The sequence below is a fragment of the Populus trichocarpa genome, chromosome 1 (assembly GCF_000002775.5).
Source record: "Populus trichocarpa isolate Nisqually-1 chromosome 1, P.trichocarpa_v4.1, whole genome shotgun sequence".
Classification (NCBI taxonomy): domain Eukaryota; kingdom Viridiplantae; phylum Streptophyta; class Magnoliopsida; order Malpighiales; family Salicaceae; genus Populus; species Populus trichocarpa.
Window position 1 is genome coordinate 1,050,599 of NC_037285.2, and position 21,895 is coordinate 1,072,493.

The window sequence follows — 21,895 nt, forward strand, 5'->3', positions numbered from 1 at the left end:
TAGAGTTGGTTTTTTATTAAGTTAATATATTTTTTATTTATTTAATCCAAACCGGTCTATATCATCCAGAATCGAGGACTGATTTCAGGTACCAATTCCAATCTCTCTTTGCTCAGATTATTAAATCAATCTAATAAATGTCCCTATAGTAGATAGCAATAGGGTAAGCTTTATTGTTGTCCCTTAGGATGCGTTGATATTCCACTTATACCCCTTACCTTAGAAATTCCCAATTTCAGCCTTCTATTTTATAAAAGATTCAATCGTTACCCTTTCCATCATACGGCCTACCTTTTGAATTATGTTTTTGAAAAAATGTTAAGTGTGTTTATATATGGCTTTTAAAAGGAAATTATTAAATAAAACTAATAAAATTTAAAATCAATATGAATAAACGCTAGCTTTTATTAGTAATTAATCAACAATAAATTGAAAATTCTAAACTTTTTCAAAAAAATACAGGGGTAGGATTGTGACATTTTAAATTATAGAGATAGAATTGAAACATTGGTAAAACTATAAAGGTCAAAATAAAGTTTACCTACAGTATGATTTTCCAAATCCTGACCACTACCAATCTACTAAATACTAATCCCTCACCATCAAAGAACTTGGCTATTGCTTTCATGAAAGCACTTCATCAATGGTGTGCCTCTTTACGACACAAGTTGTAGTTTAAATTAGTGTATACACTGCCCTTTGTCTTATGTTGATCATACTATGTTTTCACTTGCTAAATAGATTCATGGGTTTGGTCTTAAAATGGGGATTAATCAAAGATTATACATGATAATGCAAACCCCATTTTTGGTGTCAAGAAGCAACATTTCATTAGACCCTATTGCTGGTTTGCTAAAACAGTGCTTAAAGTTTAAAACTTTAAGAGGCGGGAAGCAAGTTCATGCTTGGTTAGTTACTAGAGGGACTGATTTGAGAATATTGTCACTGAATTCAAAGCTTGTTGGCATGTATGCAAGCTGTGGAGACGTAAAGTCTGCAACTTTAGTCTTTAAGAGGATCCGAAACCCAAATGTTTTTGCGTTGAATTGGATGGTTTTAGCCTCTGCATTTGAAGGGTATTACAAAGAGGCTATAGGGTACTTTTGTTCAATGAAAGATTCAGTTTTTATTTACAATAAGTATACTTTCTCCATTGTTTTGAAAGCTTTTGTTGGTTTATTGGATTTGAATAAAGGAAAGGAGGTTCATTCTATGGTCAAACAATTGGGTTTTGAAAGTGATGTTTGTGTGGCTAATGCTTTGGTGGATATGTATAGTAAATGTGGGTGTATTGGTTATGCACGTACAGTGTTTGATAGAATGGCGAAGAGAGATATTGTTTCTTGGACTTCGATGATTTCTGGTTATTGTAATGTAGGGAAGATTGAGGAAGCTCTTGTTTTGTTTGAGAGAATGAAGTTGGAGGGATTGGAACCGAATGATTTCACGTGGAATGCTTTGATTTCCGGTTATGCTAGGAGAGGAGACAGTGATGGAGCATTTTCACTTTTGTCGAAGATGACTAGAGAAGGGTTGGTTCCTGATTTGGTTACTTGGAATGCAATGATTGCAGGTTTTGTTCAGGGGGAGAGAGCTGGTGATGCTTTTAAGTTGTTTCAGGACATGTTGGTTTTAGGGGTTAAGCCTAACCTTGTGACCGTTGCAGGATTGCTACCAGCATGTGGGATGGTTAGTTCAATACAAAGAGGTAGAGCGATTCATGGACTGGTATATAGATTGGAGTTTGATATTAGTAATGCATTTATTGCTAGTGCTCTTATTGACATGTACTCAGAGTGTGGCAGTTTCAAAGAAGCTAGAACTGTATTTGAGAAGATACATAACAAAAATGTTGCATCATGGAATGCTATGATTGGATGCTACGGCAAGCATGGCATGGTGAACACGTCAATACAGTTGTTTGAGAGAATGCATGGAGAAGGAATTCAGGCAAATGATGTGACTTTGCTTTGTGTTCTTTCTGCTTGTAGCCACAGTGGTTATGTTGAGAAAGGGTTGGAAATTTTTTGGTCCATGAAAGAGAGGTACATGGTTGATCGCAAGAAAGAGCATTATGCTTGTGTTGTTGATATGTTGTCTCGTTCTGGGAGGCTGGTAGATGCCTATGAATTAGTGAAGGAAATGCCAATAGAAGTCACAAAATCAATTGCTGGAGCTTTCTTCAATGGATGTATGATCCATGGAAGAAGAGATTTGGCTGAAAAGATGATAGATGATGTTACAAGAGGGGACTTGAAAAAACCTGGATCATTTGCGATGCTGTCAGCTATTTATGCTACCAGTGGAGAAAGGAAAGAGGTTCGCAATACCATGAAGAAGATCGTGAAAGAAAGGAAAGCGCAGAAGGAGCCTGCCTGTAGTCAGGTTGAGGAGAAGGATGAGTTTGTTGGAGTTGAAATAGAGAAAGAAAATAATGAAGTGAGCATTAAAGCAGGTATTTTCTCCAATGTTATATAATATATAATAGTCATCGAATACAACTCTATCGCGTTAGGATTAAGTTTCTTAATCATTGTACCTGGTAACCCTTTTCACAGACAGCTTTCAAAGTAGCATTCAACTCAAGTGTAAAGCTAGAATTTCTGAAGTATATTCTTATAAATTCATGTTGTTTGTGGCCAGTGACTTGATCACACACACGTAAATTTTTGGAATTCAGCATTTCAGCTTATACAAATGGTGGTAACTTCTGAGTTCCAGTTTTTTTTGGTCAATCACTTGAATTTAAAGAGCAGATTCAACTGACTACCAAGAAACTGAACAAACTCTAATTTCAATACATGTAGTTGACTAAAGAGCAGCTTATCTAAAGAAGGAAAACACATTGTTGATTTCACATTCATCTAACAGTTTCTGAGACTTTGCGCCTGAACCTTGTGTAGTTCTGATACATGTTCCTTGTGTGCGGAGCAGGTTAGAGGAGCAGAGGAAGCTGATGAAGACTCTAAAGAAGTACACAGAGATGGAGTTGGGATATATACTGGCATTGATTCCTAATGTTTGGTGGAAGTTAATAGGGTCAGTGTTTCTGAACATCCAAATGTAGCCTTTGTAAGTAACAAATCTTTCTAGAAACTACTGAGCCATAACTAATAACCAAAGCATTTTTTTTAGGGTTTTGTATTTCTCATGATTCTTTAATTACTTGAAATTTCATATACCTTGCAGTTTGTAATCTTTCCTTTGAACATCTGATCAGGAAGGCCTTGAATGTTTTATTGTAATCTTTCATGTAGTTCAGTTTTTACCAGCCAAAAATACCTGGTAATTTTTACTAAGAGTTAGTCTTGGTAAGCAAAAGCTAGTAATGCAAATAATACTAGAGAGTGTTTACAGCTTGTTTTTCGCTTGAAAAAATATCAAATTAATTTAATTAATTTTTTTAAATGTTTTTGGATGATTTTAATATATTAATATATAAAAAGTTATTTTAATATATTTTCAAGTGAAAACTATTATAGACCCCAATACTAAACACTCATTAATACACTCATTAATAGTAAAAAACATAATTATAATACCTGGTTAGGAGTCTGACTCAGCTTAAAGCCAACGCTGCAGGTCAGCCAGCTCAACCTGTGGGTGGGTGATAGTATAGGTTGGGTCATAGAACTAGAGATGAAGATATGAGAGTAAAGGGTATTTGATATTGCTTTTCAAAATGTATTTTACTTGAAATATATTAAAATAATATTATTTTTTTAAAATTTTTAAAATTTATTTGTGATATTATTAGCACATTAAAATTATAAAAAATATTAAAAAATAATTTAAAATTAAAAAATTAAATTTTAATTAAAAAAAATTCAAAATTCAATTCCAAACAATTCTAGGCCGAAGTTCTCATTGAGCAATAAACTCTGGTTGTATTTGGTACATAAACCAGAGTGTTTAATCAATGACAGATTGACCAGCGACCACCCATTTAACATCGATCAATCTTTATCTTCTTTTTTTCCCCTCATTTTTACAGCCATGATTCACAACGTCGAGCTGCTCTCACCTTTCAACTCGAATAGAGATTTTTTTAAAATAATATTATTTTATATAATTTATCTATCCTGTTCAAGTTATGTAGGACTAGGTTTAATATTTTTTTTATATGAGGCAAATATTCATATACTATTTCTAAATCCCTCTATAATTATATTGTTAAATCAATCGAACAAAATATTTATGTCGCTTTGTAAAGCATGCCACTTTTCACCGAATATGCTATAAAGTAGAAAAGGAAAAAATATAGTTGTTATTTGTGTGAAGTCACGGTCAAGTAGGGCTCAAGAAATTTAACACGATTTGTTGGTAACGAATTGTTAGACATAAGACACGGGGAAAAAGAAGAAATTGAAAGGGAAATCTGGACTGAAAAATGGTACAAGCATCTTGTATAGTTCTAACTAATGTTATTAAACTTTAACCGGTTAAACTAGGACTCGAACCAGCTTGGATTTATATATATATATATATATATATATATATATAACTTTGCTAAATTAAACAATCAGAACCGGTTCATTATGATGTTTGAGTAAAAGCATTATACAATACATATCATGTATGAAAAATTAAAGCTGTAGCATCATATTGGCATTCGTCTTGTAATCATACCCATGATTTATATGAATCAAATTCTTTTTAAAAAAAGATTATTTGACAAAACACAAGACTAGAGCCTGTGTAGTCAAATTTCGACTTGGAGATCATGTGTTTATCAATGTGCTCTAAGGCAGTAGGGGTCCATATATTAGTGGTTTTCCTTGGACCATTTTATAGTATGTGCATTATTTCTTGTAGTGGGTCCACAAGCATAAAATGTTCCCAAAATTTATTGTCCTTAATATAGAAGAAAAAAGGACATTTTATTGATGAAATTTCAATATTTATGATGACTTGATGTTGTGTGGACAAATAACCAAAGTGTTTTTTTTTCCTTTTTCCTTTTTTTGGTTGAAGGAAAATGTGGATTCTTGCTTTTTGTTAACGCAATTCCAAATTTTTATTACTTTCAATGAAGTGTTTCGAGTTATAGCATTTGGTTAGTATTTGAAGGCAAAAAAGACAAATACAGAAGCAATAAAAATGTGTTTAGTTGGAGGGATAGAGATAAAGATATTAAAAATATATCTCTAGAATAGTTTTTGAATAAATTTATGTTATTTCAAAATAAAAAAAATATATAAAAACATGTTTTATTTGTCTTCACTATCTTTATCTTTTTTATATTGAATCAGCAAATAAATGCTACCATATACTATAGTATATACTTTATTAAATAGATTAAAAATTAGAATACATAAATAAGAAAAATTAAGAAAAATGATCTACGTGCCCAAGGCAGATTTTTCTCATTTTCTCCACACGAGTTTTCTTGAATTACTTATCTTCCTTGATTCTATACAATTTGTTCAGAATCGATTTTTTTTTATTATAATTGAATTTAATTGTGGTGTTTAATTTGAATTCAATTCATAAATTAATAATAAATTCAATTCATTTTGTTTTTTATATTATTCTCATCATCTTTATCTTATTTTTTAAAAAGTCTCTTAAAAAAACAAATGGGTGGATGGATATTTTGAGAAACCTTATTTTAACATTAAACCTAATTTATTTTTATATGGGTTTTAGAGATTTAAAATTCAATCACCGACACTTAATATAATCTTAAACATGAAATCTTATTAAAACTCATAATTGGATTGAATTAAGAGATCACAGGCATGTTTTACAAGATAAGTAATCATTTTTTAGTGCTTAAAAGAAAGTCAAGCTTGAGTAAGAAATCCATATTGAAATTAGTATGAGATAGGAAATGCATGCCCCCTTACGTAATGTGAAAAAGATGTCAAGATTTATGACTTTCTTCATCAATGTCTGGACAAATTCGGTTGTCATCCATTACTTGAAATGTCAAGCTAGCTAGGTTCAGACTTTGTCTGCTAAACACGACTAAAATTTGTGGCTTTGTTTGGATAGCTCAATTTTGACAAATTAATCTTCGCTTGGGATTGAAGAATTTTTTTTATTAATATGATTATCCAGATAAGTTTGCACGTAACGTAACTAATCTTACGAGTTTTAAAATTAATTATTATCTAAATCTTTAATTACTATCATATTAATAACTATAAGACTTGAACATGATGGGATATAATAATTTTAATTAATTCTTAAAGTTCTTGTGGTAACTTGCAGTCACCATACATTAATATGGTGTTTTCATGTTGGTTGGCTGCACTCGAGATTAATAGCTGCTCAAGATAAAATTTGATTAAAAAGATTTACTCCTTTCTTTAATTTTCTTCCATTTTAATCTTGAGGTTACCATACGTGTAAAAAAACAGAAAATTTTATATCAGCTTGATTTGGAGGGCATATATATTCTTATACATGGCGATAATTTTAACGTTAATCTTATTTAAAATCAACATACACAACTTTTTAAGAGATACGTCTCTTTCCCCTGTCATGAAATTTCACCTCATCCTCCAATAGTTTAAACCCAAGACTTGTAGGGGATTTTTTAGATTGCAGTAATAGTTTGTTAAGAAAGTGTTTTTTTTAAAAAATATATATTAAAATAATATTTTTTTTAAAAAAATATTTTTAATATTAGCATATTAAAACGATTCAAAAATATAAAAAAATTTAATTTAAAATAAATAAAAAATAAATTTTTTTAAAATGTTTTTGAAACACAAAAATAAATGAATTCTTCAAGAAAAAAATTTATGTTTTAATCTCCTTGGAAACATATCATCGCATATTTAATTTAATATTATTATTGTTATCTCACCACAACAATATCTACCAATCAATAATCTCTTAATTAAAACATTTGCTCACTAAATATTGCTTATAGAATTAAATTACTTGAAGTTGCATTAATGGGGAGAATGAGAGATAGTTTGTAAGGGGATAGCAATCATCTTGGTTTCTTAATCTATCAAAAGGCTTTAATAATTATGACAAATTATGACTTCATCTTCAAGCAAATATTAAAAAAAAGTTTTTTACATTTTATAAACATCATTATATCTCATTCTTACTTTCAATTTTATTTCTCGATTCTTTTCTCTTTCTTGGTCAGGCTATAATAGTGATAATTATAATTATAAAATATAATATGAAAGTCAATATAAAACATAATCACAAGTAAAGCGGGTTTACCTTGATAAATCCATGTTTTTTATATATAAAAAAAAACACTTGAATCGAAATTGTTTTAATTATTTCTAAAATTCCATGTTTTATTTTATACCTAGGGTCAGAATAATATGAGACAATGATATTAGTCGAATTTCTATAATAATAATTTACTGCAGCGGAGGGAAAAAAACAAAAACAATTGAAACCATTAATGTTTCGAACTGAAATACCTTCAAATAAAACTGCAGATGATCAATCTACTAGAAGTAATGCCATAGATATGTTCTTTACAAGGTGGTATTTTGTTGTTCTGATATCCAATCTAAGAGAAGGATAGTTCAAAAAACAAAAACAAAAAATCTAAGAGAAGGTTGGAAGAAAAGAATTCACTTGAATATTTCCATTTAATTAGATAGAGATAAAATGTTTAAAACTTTATTTAATATAAATTTAATCTCCATGATTTGAAGGAAATTAAAATTATTTTAACATGGAGACATTTTAACAAATCTTTTGAAGAAAATTATTTTTTTTCTCGTTTGTTTGTTTATTTATTTATTTGTATGTTGACACATATTTGAAAAGTTTTATTTTATTTTATATTAACATCAAAATTTAAAATATCTTTTTAAGTAAAAAGACCAATAAAAATTATAAATATATCATCTACTAAAAAAATCAGAAACTTAAGATTATGTTTGTTTCTATGGTGCGATTTGTGTTTTGTTCTAATCATAATTTTTAAAGTATTTGATTAATTAATATACACCATAATTTTGAATGGTATCACAGAAAACTCTCTTAAAATATTAATTAAATAAAACTATAATTTATAATTTTTTAAGCCTATTTTTTAAATCACAAGCGTAAAAGTTATCACATACCCACTAAGAAATTAATGCTAAATAAATCTTCTTTTGACAATATGAACCAACTTAAAAAATTTGGTTGTGTTTGATTAGTTTGTGATAATATTATAAATATAAAAGAAATTTGTTTAGTTAAAAAGATAAATATATAAATATAAAATAAATTCTTTTCAGTATAATTTTTAATTTTAAAATGAAATTTTATATTTTTAAAACATGAAATACAAAAAATCATGTAGTCTCTTCTCTGTTTCCGTCATGTATATCAGAATCTTGTATTTAAAAAAAGAAAGTATACGAATACATTATTTGCTTTTACTATATTTGTTCAGTATCCATACACTAATTTCTTAAAATGTAAAAAAGGACGGAGAATCAAAAGAATTTGAATGGGTTGTGTAGATTTCTTTGGAAACAAACTCATGCAAAGAGATGGGTAACATGGACAAAAGCTCCATGTTTTCAAAGTTTGAACTACTAAAACAACAGACAGAAGTTTCATAGTATTAGTAAAAAAGTACACAAAAGGATGCCACTAACATAGCGACATTCGATCCACCTTTACCACAATACCCTTGTCCTTCAATTTTCTTACACTCACCTCCCTATACACAGATTACATCACACACAGACTAAGGAACCAATCAACAAATATCTATCAACTGTTCTCTATCTCCCCTTCTCCTTGTCTTCCATTTGGGCGACGTTTGTTTTTGAGACACAGACTTATAGTTGTACTTTTGTCTTGCAAATCTTGGAATCTCAATGTTTCTTGATCTGGGTATCAAGTATTTCTTCTTTAGATCATAGTTTAGTGTTAAAAATCTTTGCTTTTGTCTCTATCAGAGAAAAACCCATCTGGGTTTTGGTCTTTTTTGTGCGCCTTTGCTTTCTTTAACAGATTCGAAGTGATGGGTTTCTTGATAAAGTTGCAAATAAGGTTTGTTCAATATCAGGTTAGTTTCGTTTAGCTCTTTTGTTTTCTTGGACATGCTTGCTTTTTGGTATTGGTTTTTTAGTTTTTGATGTTTGTGGGCTTTGGGGAGCTACTTAGAGATTGTTTTTGATGATTAGTTTAGCTCTACTATGTCTATATATTGTGAAAGTTCAGATTTTTATGCTTCTGATGGATCTTACTTTGAAATCGTTTAAGGAGATTTATGTGGTTTTTGAAAGTATTGTGAGTTACTGTGTTTGGATTCTTTGATTGATCGCTTTTCAAGGTATCAAAGTAGTGACCCTTAATTTTGAGTTAATACTACATAGATGTGTCTTTTTTTCTTGATTTCACTTTCACTGTTGTTTATGTTATTGCGTTTCTAGCTATTGCAAGCTATGCGGTATCTGTTTCAATCTTTTTGTCTTAAATACGTCAAGTTTTGTTTGCTTTTGCATATTTCTGATTTGGATTTAGAGATGGATGTTTCCTGATGCTGCATTTAGCTGCTGTGGAAATATAGGAAAAAAGAGAGAGTCATATGATTTATTATTAATGGGCATGAAAAAACTAGGCTGTTAGTTACTCAATTGATTCTTTAGAGTATCTTTAAGAATTTGATTGTTTCAGCTAATGAGCAGACATTTGATAGGAAGAAAAACTGATTTGTAATTGTGTTGCTCAGGGTAAAGTATATGTTTTATCATGAAATGAATTTTCAGCTTCATATCTGTAGTTCTGTTCTTGTTTGGGGGTTCTGAGCTGAGAAAATGGCATCTGGCCTCTTTGAGTGATCCATTTTGTATAATAGGCCATTGATGGAGAGGGAGTTATCATAGTAGCCTATGCATTAAGATAAGTGAAACCATTTAGGCATTTGGAATCTTAAAAATGATGTCATGCATTTATTACTTAAAAGTATTTGGAAGGTAGTGTGAAGTCATCTTTAAAAACATCTCTGGATGTAGACGCAATGTTTTCTTTTAGTGACAGCAGTGGAGGTGGGCTAGTTCGTCTTAAAATTATTCATTTATCAAGCACCACTGATCTGAGAATGGAAATCTTTTTAAGCTTTGTAATTTTTGCTTCTGGTTAGCATGATATGTGAACTCTGCTCAGATGGTTCCTTGCGAAATCGTGGGCTGTGCTGCTTGCCTTTGAATTTTTGTGATCAAAAGCTTAACTTTTGTTTCTTTCATTTGGCAGAAATATTCTTCATCTGTATGAGTTTTTCTTTTACGGAGTTATAGAATTATGGGTAGAGGCAGAGGTAAGGGAAAGAAGTTGACTGTAAGCAATCATGATGATACTGGAAGTGGCGAGGAAGAGAAAATTCCAGCGCAGAAGAGAAGGGGACGGCCACAAAAACCACTGAAAGATGACATTGATGAGGAAGAAGTTGAAAAAATTGAAGATGAAGAGGTGGAGAATGGAAAAACTGGTATCACAAGCAAAGAGACAAAAAGTCCAACGGCAGCAGAAAATGGAAAGAAGAGGAAGCGATATTCACAGGCAAAGGAGAAACCTGATTCTGTAAAGGAAGAAAATGGTGTTGGAACCAGATCAAGTACTGATGACTCAACCAAGTCTAATGGTTTTCGGCATAACAGAAGTAGGCGGAAAAACAAGCCTCGTCGTGCTGCTGAAGCAGGTGTGGAATGTAAGTGAAGGCAATCGCTGGCTTTTGCAGCGGGTCTCTTCTTTTGATGACTTTCCAGATAAATTATATAGGAAATGAGGCCTAGTAAGATCTCCAGTTTCATTTGAATTTTTTGGTTTATCATTTTGGTAATCTTTTTGCCAATCCCTTTTCACTTTAATTGGGAGTTTTGTACTTCCTGTAATTTTTATAATGCTTTTATGTTTCATACCATCACTTGGTTCATCTATCATATGATTTGCAAACCTGCTTGGCCTGTTGAAATGTCCTCTTCATTCCTTCGAACTGTCGTGATTTCTTTCTACAACAGTATCTTCTTTCTTGCGACTTGTAATTTGGACATCATCATAACACATATAATCACACTGCTGCTGGTCAAACTCTGTCGAGAAGTTGCAACAACAGTGAAGTCTGTTCATATAAAGTTTATGCTGTTCTTTCTTAGTTCTTAATTGTTATGCATATGATCTGGAAAAACCTCTCAAACTGGTGCACCTCCTGTCATGCCATTTCGTTTAGCTGGTTGGAGTTAAGAGTTTTACTATCACTGGAATAGCGTATCAGATTGTGGCGAGTAGCCGAGTTTTGCATCTGCCTTTTATTGTGGTCTCGAATGGTAGGCTCACATGCTTTGCATGTGTATTTTGTATTTCTTTCCTTGCCTTCTAGGTCAGTTGTGCAGTTGTGTTTTACTTTACCAGGTCTCTAGCTTCTTAATTACGTTTCATTGATACATATACCTTGCCTCAGCAAAAGAGATGATGTAGATATGACTGTTGGCCGTCTGCTTTTGTCTTCAGGAATCAGCTCAAGTTTGTCCTTAGTGGAAGATTACTTTATGCAGTAGTGTTGGTTAAAGACAAAAGGTTAGAGATTGTCCATGAGAAGCTTCCTTGAAAGTCAGTTATTAGTGACAGTGAATCTGGGAAGTTTGAATGGATCACTTGAAAACCCTAAAAGCATCTAACCAGAAGTTTTGAACTTCCTATCGATTGCCATTACTCCCATTTAAAAACATTATCATCTTGAAGAGAAGCACAGCATGACAGAGCTAATACAAATAATTTTGCCGAATGTACAATGAATTCTGACCTTTGGTGGAAGTGTCTGACCTGCACTTATGATTCATAAGTTGTAGAAGTTTGTAGGGTGCCAGAAGATGAAGCTAGAGAAGAAATCTTTACTGAGCAGCCTTGTGGCTTGGATCCTGCGATTCCTAGCTCCTGTCAGACTTGTTTCTTTCGTTGAGATTCATCTTGTTTTGTTGCAATCGGCTTGAAAATCCTAGTAATATTTATCAAAGTTATTAAACCATGTCTGGTCTATGAATCAGTCCAATCGACTTGGTAATAGGTTGGGTTTGATTGAATTGAATCGATATAAAAAATTGTTATTTTAATTTTTTTTTTAAAAGTTAAAATAACATTGTTTTCTAAAAAATTACATTGTGGTCTAGTCTATTAATGTTATTAAACTTGGTCAGACCCATGACCTAATTCAAGATCTTAATCATAAGCTGGGTAGGATTGGATAAGTTAATCCGAGTCAAGTCATATCAATTTAAAATAGCATCGTTTTAAGATTAAAAAAAACAACATTATTTTAAAAAAATCAAACTATATTTTAATCGGATTAATCAAATTTAACCATCATACATAATTTATTTTGAAAGTATTAGGTTATGAGTCCGTAGGTCATAAGATATGGCAGGCTAGGTTTAATAATAACATTGCCAACAATGTATTTTCTTGTTTATTGTTGGTAATATAATTTGTCCTTGTTGTAGTTTTCTTGCGTAATTCATGTTTCATTGGAGTCCATGTGAATGTAAGATATTGCATTCTTTTCTGGCTTGCACAATTGCAACCTGCAAGAAACTCCAAGCATGATACTATTTAGGTGGGTGGGTGGGTGGGTGGGTTGCCCTTCGTAGACTTTTGTTGAGCAGCTACCAATACAAAGAGCAGATGTTCTGACTGCCAACTGCTTTCAACAGCCCATTTACCATCCTTTTTTACATCAATTAAAATGATTAATTGTGCAAAATAATATCAATTAACACGTGGGAAAACCATTGTATAAATGCTGTGAATCATTGTGGATTGAAATATTGGATACATGGTTTTTCCATTAAAAAAAAAAAACATAAAGAACTGGCTTCGGAGGTAAAGTGGCCTTTTTAGAGGGTTAATTTCTCATTCTAGAATTGTTTAGGGACAAAATTAAATTTCAGTCTTTTTCTATTATTATTTTTTTGCAAAATTAAATTAATTGATTGTTTTTAAAAGAAAAAAAATACTTAACTATGGTTCAGGGCTATTTTTTATATTTCACTTTTTAAGCACAATATAATTAAAATCAAAATTCTCAAAACTTTACTCCAAGGAATTATTCTTAATCTCACAATGATTTTTTCATAATAATTATTTGGTTATAGAGGCAATGTGGTATTTTAATAAATAAAAATTAAAAAAAGTTGTGTTGGTCGCTTTGTTGCCTACAGGCAGCACACTCGACTAGCTCTAGTAGTAGAAACTGTTGTTCCGCCATGTCATTTAATTCGTTTCGACGTTCTCTTCCTCTCTAGACGGTGTATGTGATCAAGAGACCTTCATTTTGACACCGACAACCTTTCCCCCCTTCTTTTTTCTCCTCCTAGAAATTCATGTATGACCCTCTAGATTTGAAGATTAGCCCTTCAAATGTTTTTTCTTTGGATTTGATCCCTCCTTTTTTTTATGTGTTGTATTTTAATTAATTTCTAAAATTGAATTTTATTTTCAATGTTATCATGTTTCAATTTGTTAATATGTTGTATTTGAGTTTGAGTTTTTTTTTTCAATTTCACTATCTTTCATTTTTTTTCTTTCGGATCTAATGCCCATTTTTTTATTGTTTTTTTTTTTTTTTTGCTTTGGTAAATTTTTTAAATTGATTTTTTTTTTTCGATTTCATCCTTTAACATTAAATTGGTTAACAATTGAGATTTTTATTATAATACCCCTAAAAAAAAACAACACTTAAATTAGGCTTAGTGTAATTACTCTATTGCTCTTAAAATTAAAATTTATAAGGCTTGACTTTAGAGGCTTATTCATAATCTCATATTGAAATTTTCATTATAATCAATTGATCTTATGTTAATTTGATCTTTTAATTGATATCAATAACAATTAAAAAATAATTGCCCCTCCGTGTTCAGGTTATGTGTATGGTGGTTTACAACGGCAAAAATAGTTTTCTTTGGTGTTTTGTGATTGGTCTTAATGGAGCCAACCTCTCTAAGTAGCGTGTAGATGGTGATTCCATCCAATTGGCACAAGTTTTTTTTTTTTCCTCTCCTCCAGCTTGATTTGCACATTGTCCCTCAAAAAATTCACAACCACCATCCAGTTTCTCTTTTCTTTGAATTTAGTTCATATTTTTTTAATTGTAATTTTGTATTTGAAAAATTATTTCAAATTAGAAATTATTTTCTACTTCATCCTCCAAATTTTTTTTTTTAGGATTTGGTCCCCATTTTTTTAATTGTTATTTTTTTTATTTGAGATGGTTTCTAAAATTGATTTTTTTTTTGTGATATTAACCTATTCATTCTTTTTTGTGTGATTTTATCCTCTATTTATTTTCTATCGGGTTTGATTCTCATTCTTTTTATTACTATTTTTTTCTTTGACAAGTTTTTTAGATTGATTTTTTTTTAAAATTTTATCCTTCAATATTAAATTGGTTTGGAATTGTGTTTTTTAATTGAGTTCATGTCTATGATTCCACTAGTTGTAATTTTAGAAAATTAACCTAGGCCTATGAGATTTGTTTAGGCTTGCTTGGTTTTTCATATTATTGAATTAGGGCTGCCTTATTTTATATATTGTTAAATTAACCAAACTTATTAAACCCAGTCGACTCAATGACCCTAGTCTCAATTTTTGTTTTACTTCTTTAGAAATCTTAATGTTGCCTGAACTTTTTTCTTATGTTCAAAAACATCTGGCCCGACCCGCGGTGTTATGTCGGCCACCGATATAAGTTTACTCAAGTTATTTTTTTTGTTTTATTTTAATTAAAATTTTTTTTCACTTTCAACTTTCAATATTTGGTTCAATATAATTAGAATAACCAATTTATTTTAATATAAGTTTCAACATCTTAATATTTTTATATTTTTAAAAATTAAAAAAAATCTAACTTGCAGTATATCACCAGAAAAAAAACTAAGTAGAAGCTCATTGTTGACTTAAATTACCGAAAAGTAAACAATCCCAAACTAAAAAAGGCACTTTGGTTGGACTTTGGAATGATACTAAATTTATAAAAAAATACAAATCCAAAACCATTGAAATTTGTGGGGTCCACTCTTATTGATATGAGATTTTTATAAGAATGAAGATTATTCTACAATTATTGAATACATGAGATTATGCGATTTTTTTATAAATTGATTTTTGAAAGAATAATAAATATTACACAATTTCATGTTTTCATAATTGTTAAATAGTTGATTCTAGCAAAGTTATTAAACCGACACAATTATAAATTAGGTAAATTAACTTGAATTGACTTAAATTACTATTAAATAATATTGTTTCAAGATTTTTTTAAAAAAATTATAATAATATTGTTTTGATTTTTTTAAAATTAAACCAAGTTTTGACTAAGTAAATTACTACATAATTTAATTTAAAACTCATAACAAATTAAGTCTTAAATCAATGAATTACCATCAACCAAGTTAGATTTAATAACACCACTTTGAATATATCTCAAAAGTATTTGGTTCTATGTTAATAGATATGTGATGGTGATTTTAGCTAGAGAAATGGCATCAATTGAGAAATGATATGGAAACTCTCAAGTAGAAGAGGAGCAAAAGAAGCTTGGCGTTATGGGCCAAGAGCTTCTTGTTTTTTATATATTATGGGCCAATTGTGATTATTATTTTTGAAGTCTTATAAACTCATAGTCATTTGGGCTTCATGGATTCACCGTCATTTATGTGAGAAAATGTGAAAAGGAACCTTTTGAATAATATGTGAGAATATATATATATATATATATATATATATATATATATATATATATATATATATATATATAAACATAATTAATTAATTTTAAAGCTTTGGAACACATTATGAAATAAACCTAATATATAAAAAGACAAATGGATGGATTAATTACAAGTTGAAATCTCATGTAGAAATTGAGTTTTTCATGAGTTATAATCCTGTTAAATATGAACTCGTAATTTTACGAGTCAACTCTCTATTCTTAATCCAAGTTCTTTAACCTCTCCTAGAACTTCCAAGAGCCTTTATTATTATTATTATTATTATTATCTTATGAAGCCTTTCTTCTTCTTTTTTTTCTAGCTATTTTTCGTATTTTCATTCTTTCATGTTCTTCATTGATTCATTCATTCTTTCTTTCTTTAATTCAACATGCCTAAAAAATTCTTAGGCTAGCTGGTATAAGATACAGCTACTAGCAATAACTGAAGAACAATAGAATTTCTGAACCAAGAAATTAATTGCTGATGTGCCATTGTAAGCGTGACAAATGGGGGTGGATATTGATGCCTGTGTGCTATATATATTGATGTAATTCTGTGTATGGAGCTAAATAATTTTTAAATCCGACTAGTTGGTCGACCCAGTTCAAGACCCAAGTTAACAGGTTTTGATCGGATTACTCATGTAAACTCTATTTTTTTTTATAAATCAACATGATATCATTTTAGTTAAAAAAATCACCGAGTTGCAACCAGATTTGTGACCGGATCTACCTGATCAACTAGATTACCTGAGTTTTTAATTTTTTTTTTATTTTTTTTAAACCTAACTGAGTTTTAAAACTATGTTTAGGGTTCGTCTGTGAACTAAAAAAATATGACGAAAACCTGGATATTCACAAATGGGGTGAACGAACTGGTTGGCTGGGCTCATAGGATTGGGTTTGGTCTCTTGTAAGTGTCCTTGTTTCGACCCGTCGCATCTTATCTATAGATTAGAGCACATAAAATCTTCAATCCATGAAAAAAACTGTTACATTTAAGAATTGTCTCGGCAGCAAGGAGATTCTTTTTTCTTAACTTTTTAATTATGTTCGAATCTCGAGAGAAATTTATTAAATTCATCTCAATGTATCAAATTAATAAAAGATTTAATCACAATTAATGCTCTTATCATCTAAAAAGAATTAATATGTTTACTTGTAGAGATTCTTTCAGTATTTTTTAGAAAAACAATTCCAGTTTAATAAAAATAAAGGCTAATTGGTTTATCAGCTCTTATATACTGAGGTTTTACTTTGATTTATTGAAGTTATCATTCAAAATAATTCATTCTTCTAAAAACATTAACTCAATGTGAAAGGGTGCCACACCAAGATCTGATACGTCTAGAGAGTGGGAAAAAAAAAACATTTTATCCATCGAAGTATTTTCAGATACTATAAATAATTAAATGATGCGCTGTAATTTATCACTCTGGGCCTTGATACGTGGGATGCTGCCCCATGATATTTAGGATCTTATTCGAATTCCCTTTTGGTTACAAATTTATTTCTTCTCTTTGTGTGTGTATATATATATATATATATTTATATTTAAGACTAGCATTCAGAAAAATTTATGAAAATTCTTTGAAAGCATAGTTTAATACGAAGAATGCAACTTTAAAATTTTTTGAGAATAAATATGTGTTTGGTGTTGTGGTGCAAAATTGTTTTTTAAAAGTGATTTTTATTTAAAAATATATTAAAATAATTTATTTATTTATCTATTTTTTACATCAACATATTAAAAAAAAATATTAATTTGATACATTTTCAAATCAATACACTTTAAAAATACACTCAATCACAGTTTCGAATACAAAAATAAATGATAAAAATTTAATTTTACTAATTAATGCATAAACTAACGTGATAATATATTTATTGTAAAAAAAAAACACTTGTGTATATACACGTCCCCATCCTACTTCATTTTTAATAAATTTATTATCATAATCATATAATAATTAGACACTTGTGGGTGTATATATATATTTGCTTCCGATCTCAGTGGAATTCGAACCTTGAATTTAGCCGGGTACATATCCACTTAATTACATGAACTTGGCTAAGCTTCCAAGAGTTAAATATGCAATCACTCGGGAATGATTAATTTCTATAGAATCTAAGCTTCATGGATGGGGCAAGTGGAATTAAAATTTTCGATCAGTTAAAAAGTCTATTATTTTGTATCCAGGAATAATATTTTTTATTAATGGCCAGGAAATTATAAGCCAGGAAACACGTGCAAGAGATTTTTCTTCTATTCAAGATTTCTCCAAGTTAGTCATCCCTCTAAAAGTTATATTATTCATTTTCTTGATTTCCTAGCCAGAGCACCACTTATAATTAATATGTATATGGTAGATCGAAACAATACCATACACTTAGCTTATTATTAAAGCAATCCAAATTAATATAAAAAAATACATCTTCTGGTGATCAACCCTCGTGTATCTCCTGCTAGTCTGCACGTTTTACTTTGTTTCTTTTTTTTTTTTTTTTTTTAGGAAAGCTGTCTTTGTCTCTACACCTTACACTAATATTTTTCAAGCAATCTCATGTATAGACACACAATTCTTAAAGGGACATCAAGCAATCTCATGCGATTAGCCGTGCGGAACTCATCTTTAATTTAAGCCACTTGAGTCGTATAAACACACAATTCTTGAAGGGATACAAATTAAAACAATAGTTTAGCATACAACTTAAATGCAAGCTCAGATCTCATGGTTTGCTCATATTTTATTGGAAATTTGTCTATTTGAATTTTCAATGCGGCCATAATAGTCTCGTGATGTAACATTTTAATATGCATGCAATGACCACTTGCCCAGTGATTTTTCCCTGATTTCCATGCACGTCATGGATTAAAAAAATTATTTTATTTGGTAATTCAATCACGCGGTATCAGTCCCAGTCTACATACAGTCAAGAATATCAAAGTTTAAGCTCATCGATTGATTTAAAAGAAATGTTATTTCATATAATATATGAATAGACTAAGATATATTTATATAATCTTACCACACAGGGCGAGTAGGATTTGAAATCTTAGGCTCTGCTCTAAAGAATAGAGTCTAAACTTTGGCAGGAAAAGGTGCACAAATTTTTTTTTTTCCTTAACTTTTCTCTTAAGCTATGTTTGTTTAGTTTTCGGAAAATCACTTTTAAACTTTCCTGTATTTATTTGTCATTAGAAAAGTTGGTCAAAGGAAAACACTTTCCAGTCAAAGAAAAATTTGGCTTGGTTTTCAGAAAAGTGTTTTTCTAGAAAATTTAGGCGGAAAACACTTTCCGGAAGTTTTAAAAAATTTAGAAATGTCATATTATTTGCTGATATATCAAATTTGATCCTCAAACTTTTGATTGCTATATATGTTTTGTTTTTGAATATTTATTTTTCAATTTCATCTCTTAAAATTTAATTTTTATATTAATTTTGGTCCTCATTTTTATAATTGTTATTTGTTTTTTCCTTTTCATTTTTTTATTGAATTTTTTTATCTATCAAATTTGATCCTCATTTGTTTTTTATTTGAAATAATTTATGAAATGTTAATTATTATTATTTTAATTTCTTCATCTTTCATTTTTTTTAATTTTTTAGATTTGATATCTATTATTTTGATTGTTATTTATTTTATTTGAGATAATCTATGAAATTATATTTTTTTTTCAATTTCATTCTCATTCAACTTTTTAATTTGTAATATTTGTTCCTCATTATTTTAATAAATTTGAGAAAAATAAAACATTAATAAGTTATTTTCTAGCTCATTTTCCATGACATAACCAAACACTGGAAAATGTTTTTCAACTTATTTTCCATTACACTACCAAACATCAGAAAATAATTCACTTTCTCGGAATTTACTTTTCCGGAATTCACTTTCCAAAAGAAAACTACTTTCCAACAAACAAACGGGGCCTTAGTTAACCACCCCTTGTAAGAATATATTATCATAAAAAAATATTTCTTTCCTAAAAAAAAATTGAATTAGTTAGTTGTTCATCCATATTCTTATGTTATGCATGAAAATTAAAACACCTCGGTATTACTTTCTATAATAAATAAATTGGATTCTTCGTGGAACACTTAAGGTTTTTTATTTTTTTTAATTTCCTCAACTTTTTTTAATAGTTTTTTTTTTAATTTCCTCAACTTTTTTTAACACTCATCCAAGTTATTTTTGAGCTAACCAAGTCGATTAGATCACTTTGAAACAACTTTTACACTATTTAAATTTAAACTTGAATTGAAAAAAGAGTTGGACTGAGAGGTTTTTTTTGTCAATTTTATTTTTTTCTTTTTAATTTTATCCTCAAATCTTTTTCACAGGTTGGTTGAGTATGATTCATGTCAGGATAACTTCTCCACAGTTTAAATTTTAGTTCAAGCTAGTCTAGAAGTCAAACTAAAATGTTTGACAACTAACCAACTAAATTAGATTTAATAACAAATACCAAACATTTCCACAGTTTCAATTTAAATTCAACTAGTCTAGAAGTCAAACTAAAATGTTTGAAAACTGACCTACTAAATTAGATTTAATAACAAATACCAAAGAGTTACCTACACCAATAATTTAAATGCAACGATTGGTGAGAGAAGAAACAAAAATATTCAAGTCATTGTCTTTTTCATTATATTCTAAAATCATTACTATTCATTTTATTTTTTGTTTTTTTGTTTTTTTTTCTGAATGAGAATATGAACCAAAAATATGGGACAACACATTAACCATTCTTAGACTGCAGTACTTGAGAATAACATCATAAATAAGGAATGAAGAAAAAAAAAAGTTAGCCATGGCAAGTGTTTGCATGACGTTTCTGTTTCTTTATTCAAGGCAAAATGCAACAGAGAGCATGAAAAGAAAAACTACTAATAAGGAATCATCCAACTCTACACTAGGCACCACCACAAACGTAGTTACAACTTTACACACACTATTAGCACTGTTGTAATCTATTTTTGGATTTCTATTTTTTGAATATTTTTTGAGAAAATTAGAAAAATCCAAAAAATATGTCTTTTCAATAATTTTAGCTATTTTAATCATTTTGTTATTTTTTCATTTCTATTAATTTTTTGGGAGTCCAAACATCTTGAAGATCATAAAAAAAATACAAAATGCAAAAATACAATAAACAATTAAAAATAATACAAAAACAGCCGGGGTTTGAAATTGGGTCAATAATCGAGTGTCACGAGTAAAAATTTGAGTTTGGGAATTTTTGTTTGAGAATCAAGGATGAATTTGCAGCAAGTGATTAAATTTAGAGGTCTAGATTGATCAAATTAAGGGTGTAATTGAATAGAAAATAGGGATTTATGACAAAATTCAGTTGAAACCACAAGAGATTAAGAAACAAGGACTAAATTAAAGAGACTAAAATGGAAAGATTTGATTTAGGGATTAAATTGAGAGAGAATTCCTGATTTAAAGCCCTAATAGAATTAAATTGAAAAAAATTCAAAAATCAAGGACTGTAATGAAAAGAGGGAAATATTCCAAGAACCACTTGACTATTTAAATAATTTCACTTCAGTCCTAGTTGTTTCTTTCTAATCATTTCAGTCCAATTAAATACCAATTTAATCTAATTTTTCAATTAATTCAATTCAACCCAATTTAATCCACCAATTAATTCATTCTCCACAGGTTGGAGAGAACTTGTCTTCGAGAATTTGTCAACAACAACTAAAATAGAATACATAGCTTGTTGTATACAAGGTAAGCCCAACTACATCATTAATCATTAATGATGTAGTTGAGTTTGTGAGAACGGGTGATTCTGAGCAATCAGGTGTGAGTCGGCCACAACTGATATTTTACTTAGTGTCTGTGTAAGAGGAACAATGCTTAGTGTCTGTGTAAGAGGAACAATGCTTGAAAAACATGCTTTCTACTTGATATTTTACTTACAAACAAATCATGTGAAAATATTAAATTTCAATAAACTACTCTGCCAATACAAGAGATACCAAGAATAGTAGTTTTGCATGAATATTAATTTATTCCTTTATAATAAGAAAAGAAATATTTAATTGATTTAATTAGCAGATTCAAACATTTATTTTGAACATATTCATATCAAAACCCCTAAATTATCATAAACTCTAATATTTTTAATAATTAATTATAAAAGAATAAAACTAAAATTAGACAATGAAACAAATAAAAAAGATAAAGAAAA

General features: G+C 29.6%; 2 protein-coding genes across 3 annotated transcripts; both read left to right on the forward strand.

Annotated features, from left to right (window-relative positions):
• The first annotated feature begins 575 nt into the window (after nt 1-575).
• LOC7487051 (pentatricopeptide repeat-containing protein At5g59600) lies at nt 576-3,279 on the forward strand. Of its 2 annotated transcripts, none has more exons than XM_024607667.2 (2): nt 576-2,455; nt 2,935-3,279. In XM_024607667.2, the coding sequence occupies exons 1-2, from the start codon at nt 763-765 to the stop codon at nt 2,937-2,939; spliced, it is 1,698 nt and encodes a 565-aa protein (XP_024463435.1). In that variant the 5' UTR covers nt 576-762; the 3' UTR covers nt 2,940-3,279. The 2 variants fall into 2 exon arrangements, with proteins under 2 accessions (XP_024463435.1, XP_024463430.1); XM_024607662.2 differs by lacking the exon at nt 2,935-3,279 and adding an exon at nt 2,644-2,915.
• Nucleotides 3,280-8,586: 5,307 nt separating this feature from the next.
• LOC7487050 (uncharacterized) lies at nt 8,587-10,900 on the forward strand. Its single transcript, XM_002299216.4, has 2 exons — nt 8,587-8,995; nt 10,183-10,900. Exon 2 carries the CDS (start codon nt 10,231-10,233, stop codon nt 10,642-10,644), a length of 414 nt encoding a protein of 137 aa, XP_002299252.1. The 5' UTR covers nt 8,587-8,995; nt 10,183-10,230; the 3' UTR covers nt 10,645-10,900.
• Nucleotides 10,901-21,895: the final 10,995 nt, after the last annotated feature.

What these genes read in the sequence shown, in the direction of transcription:
- LOC7487050 (XM_002299216.4), top strand. Translation starts at nt 10,231, where the DNA reads ATGGGTAGAGGCAGAGGTAAGGGAAAGAAGTTGACTGTAAGCAATCAT.
- LOC7487051 (XM_024607662.2), top strand. Translation starts at nt 763, where the DNA reads ATGGGGATTAATCAAAGATTATACATGATAATGCAAACCCCATTTTTG.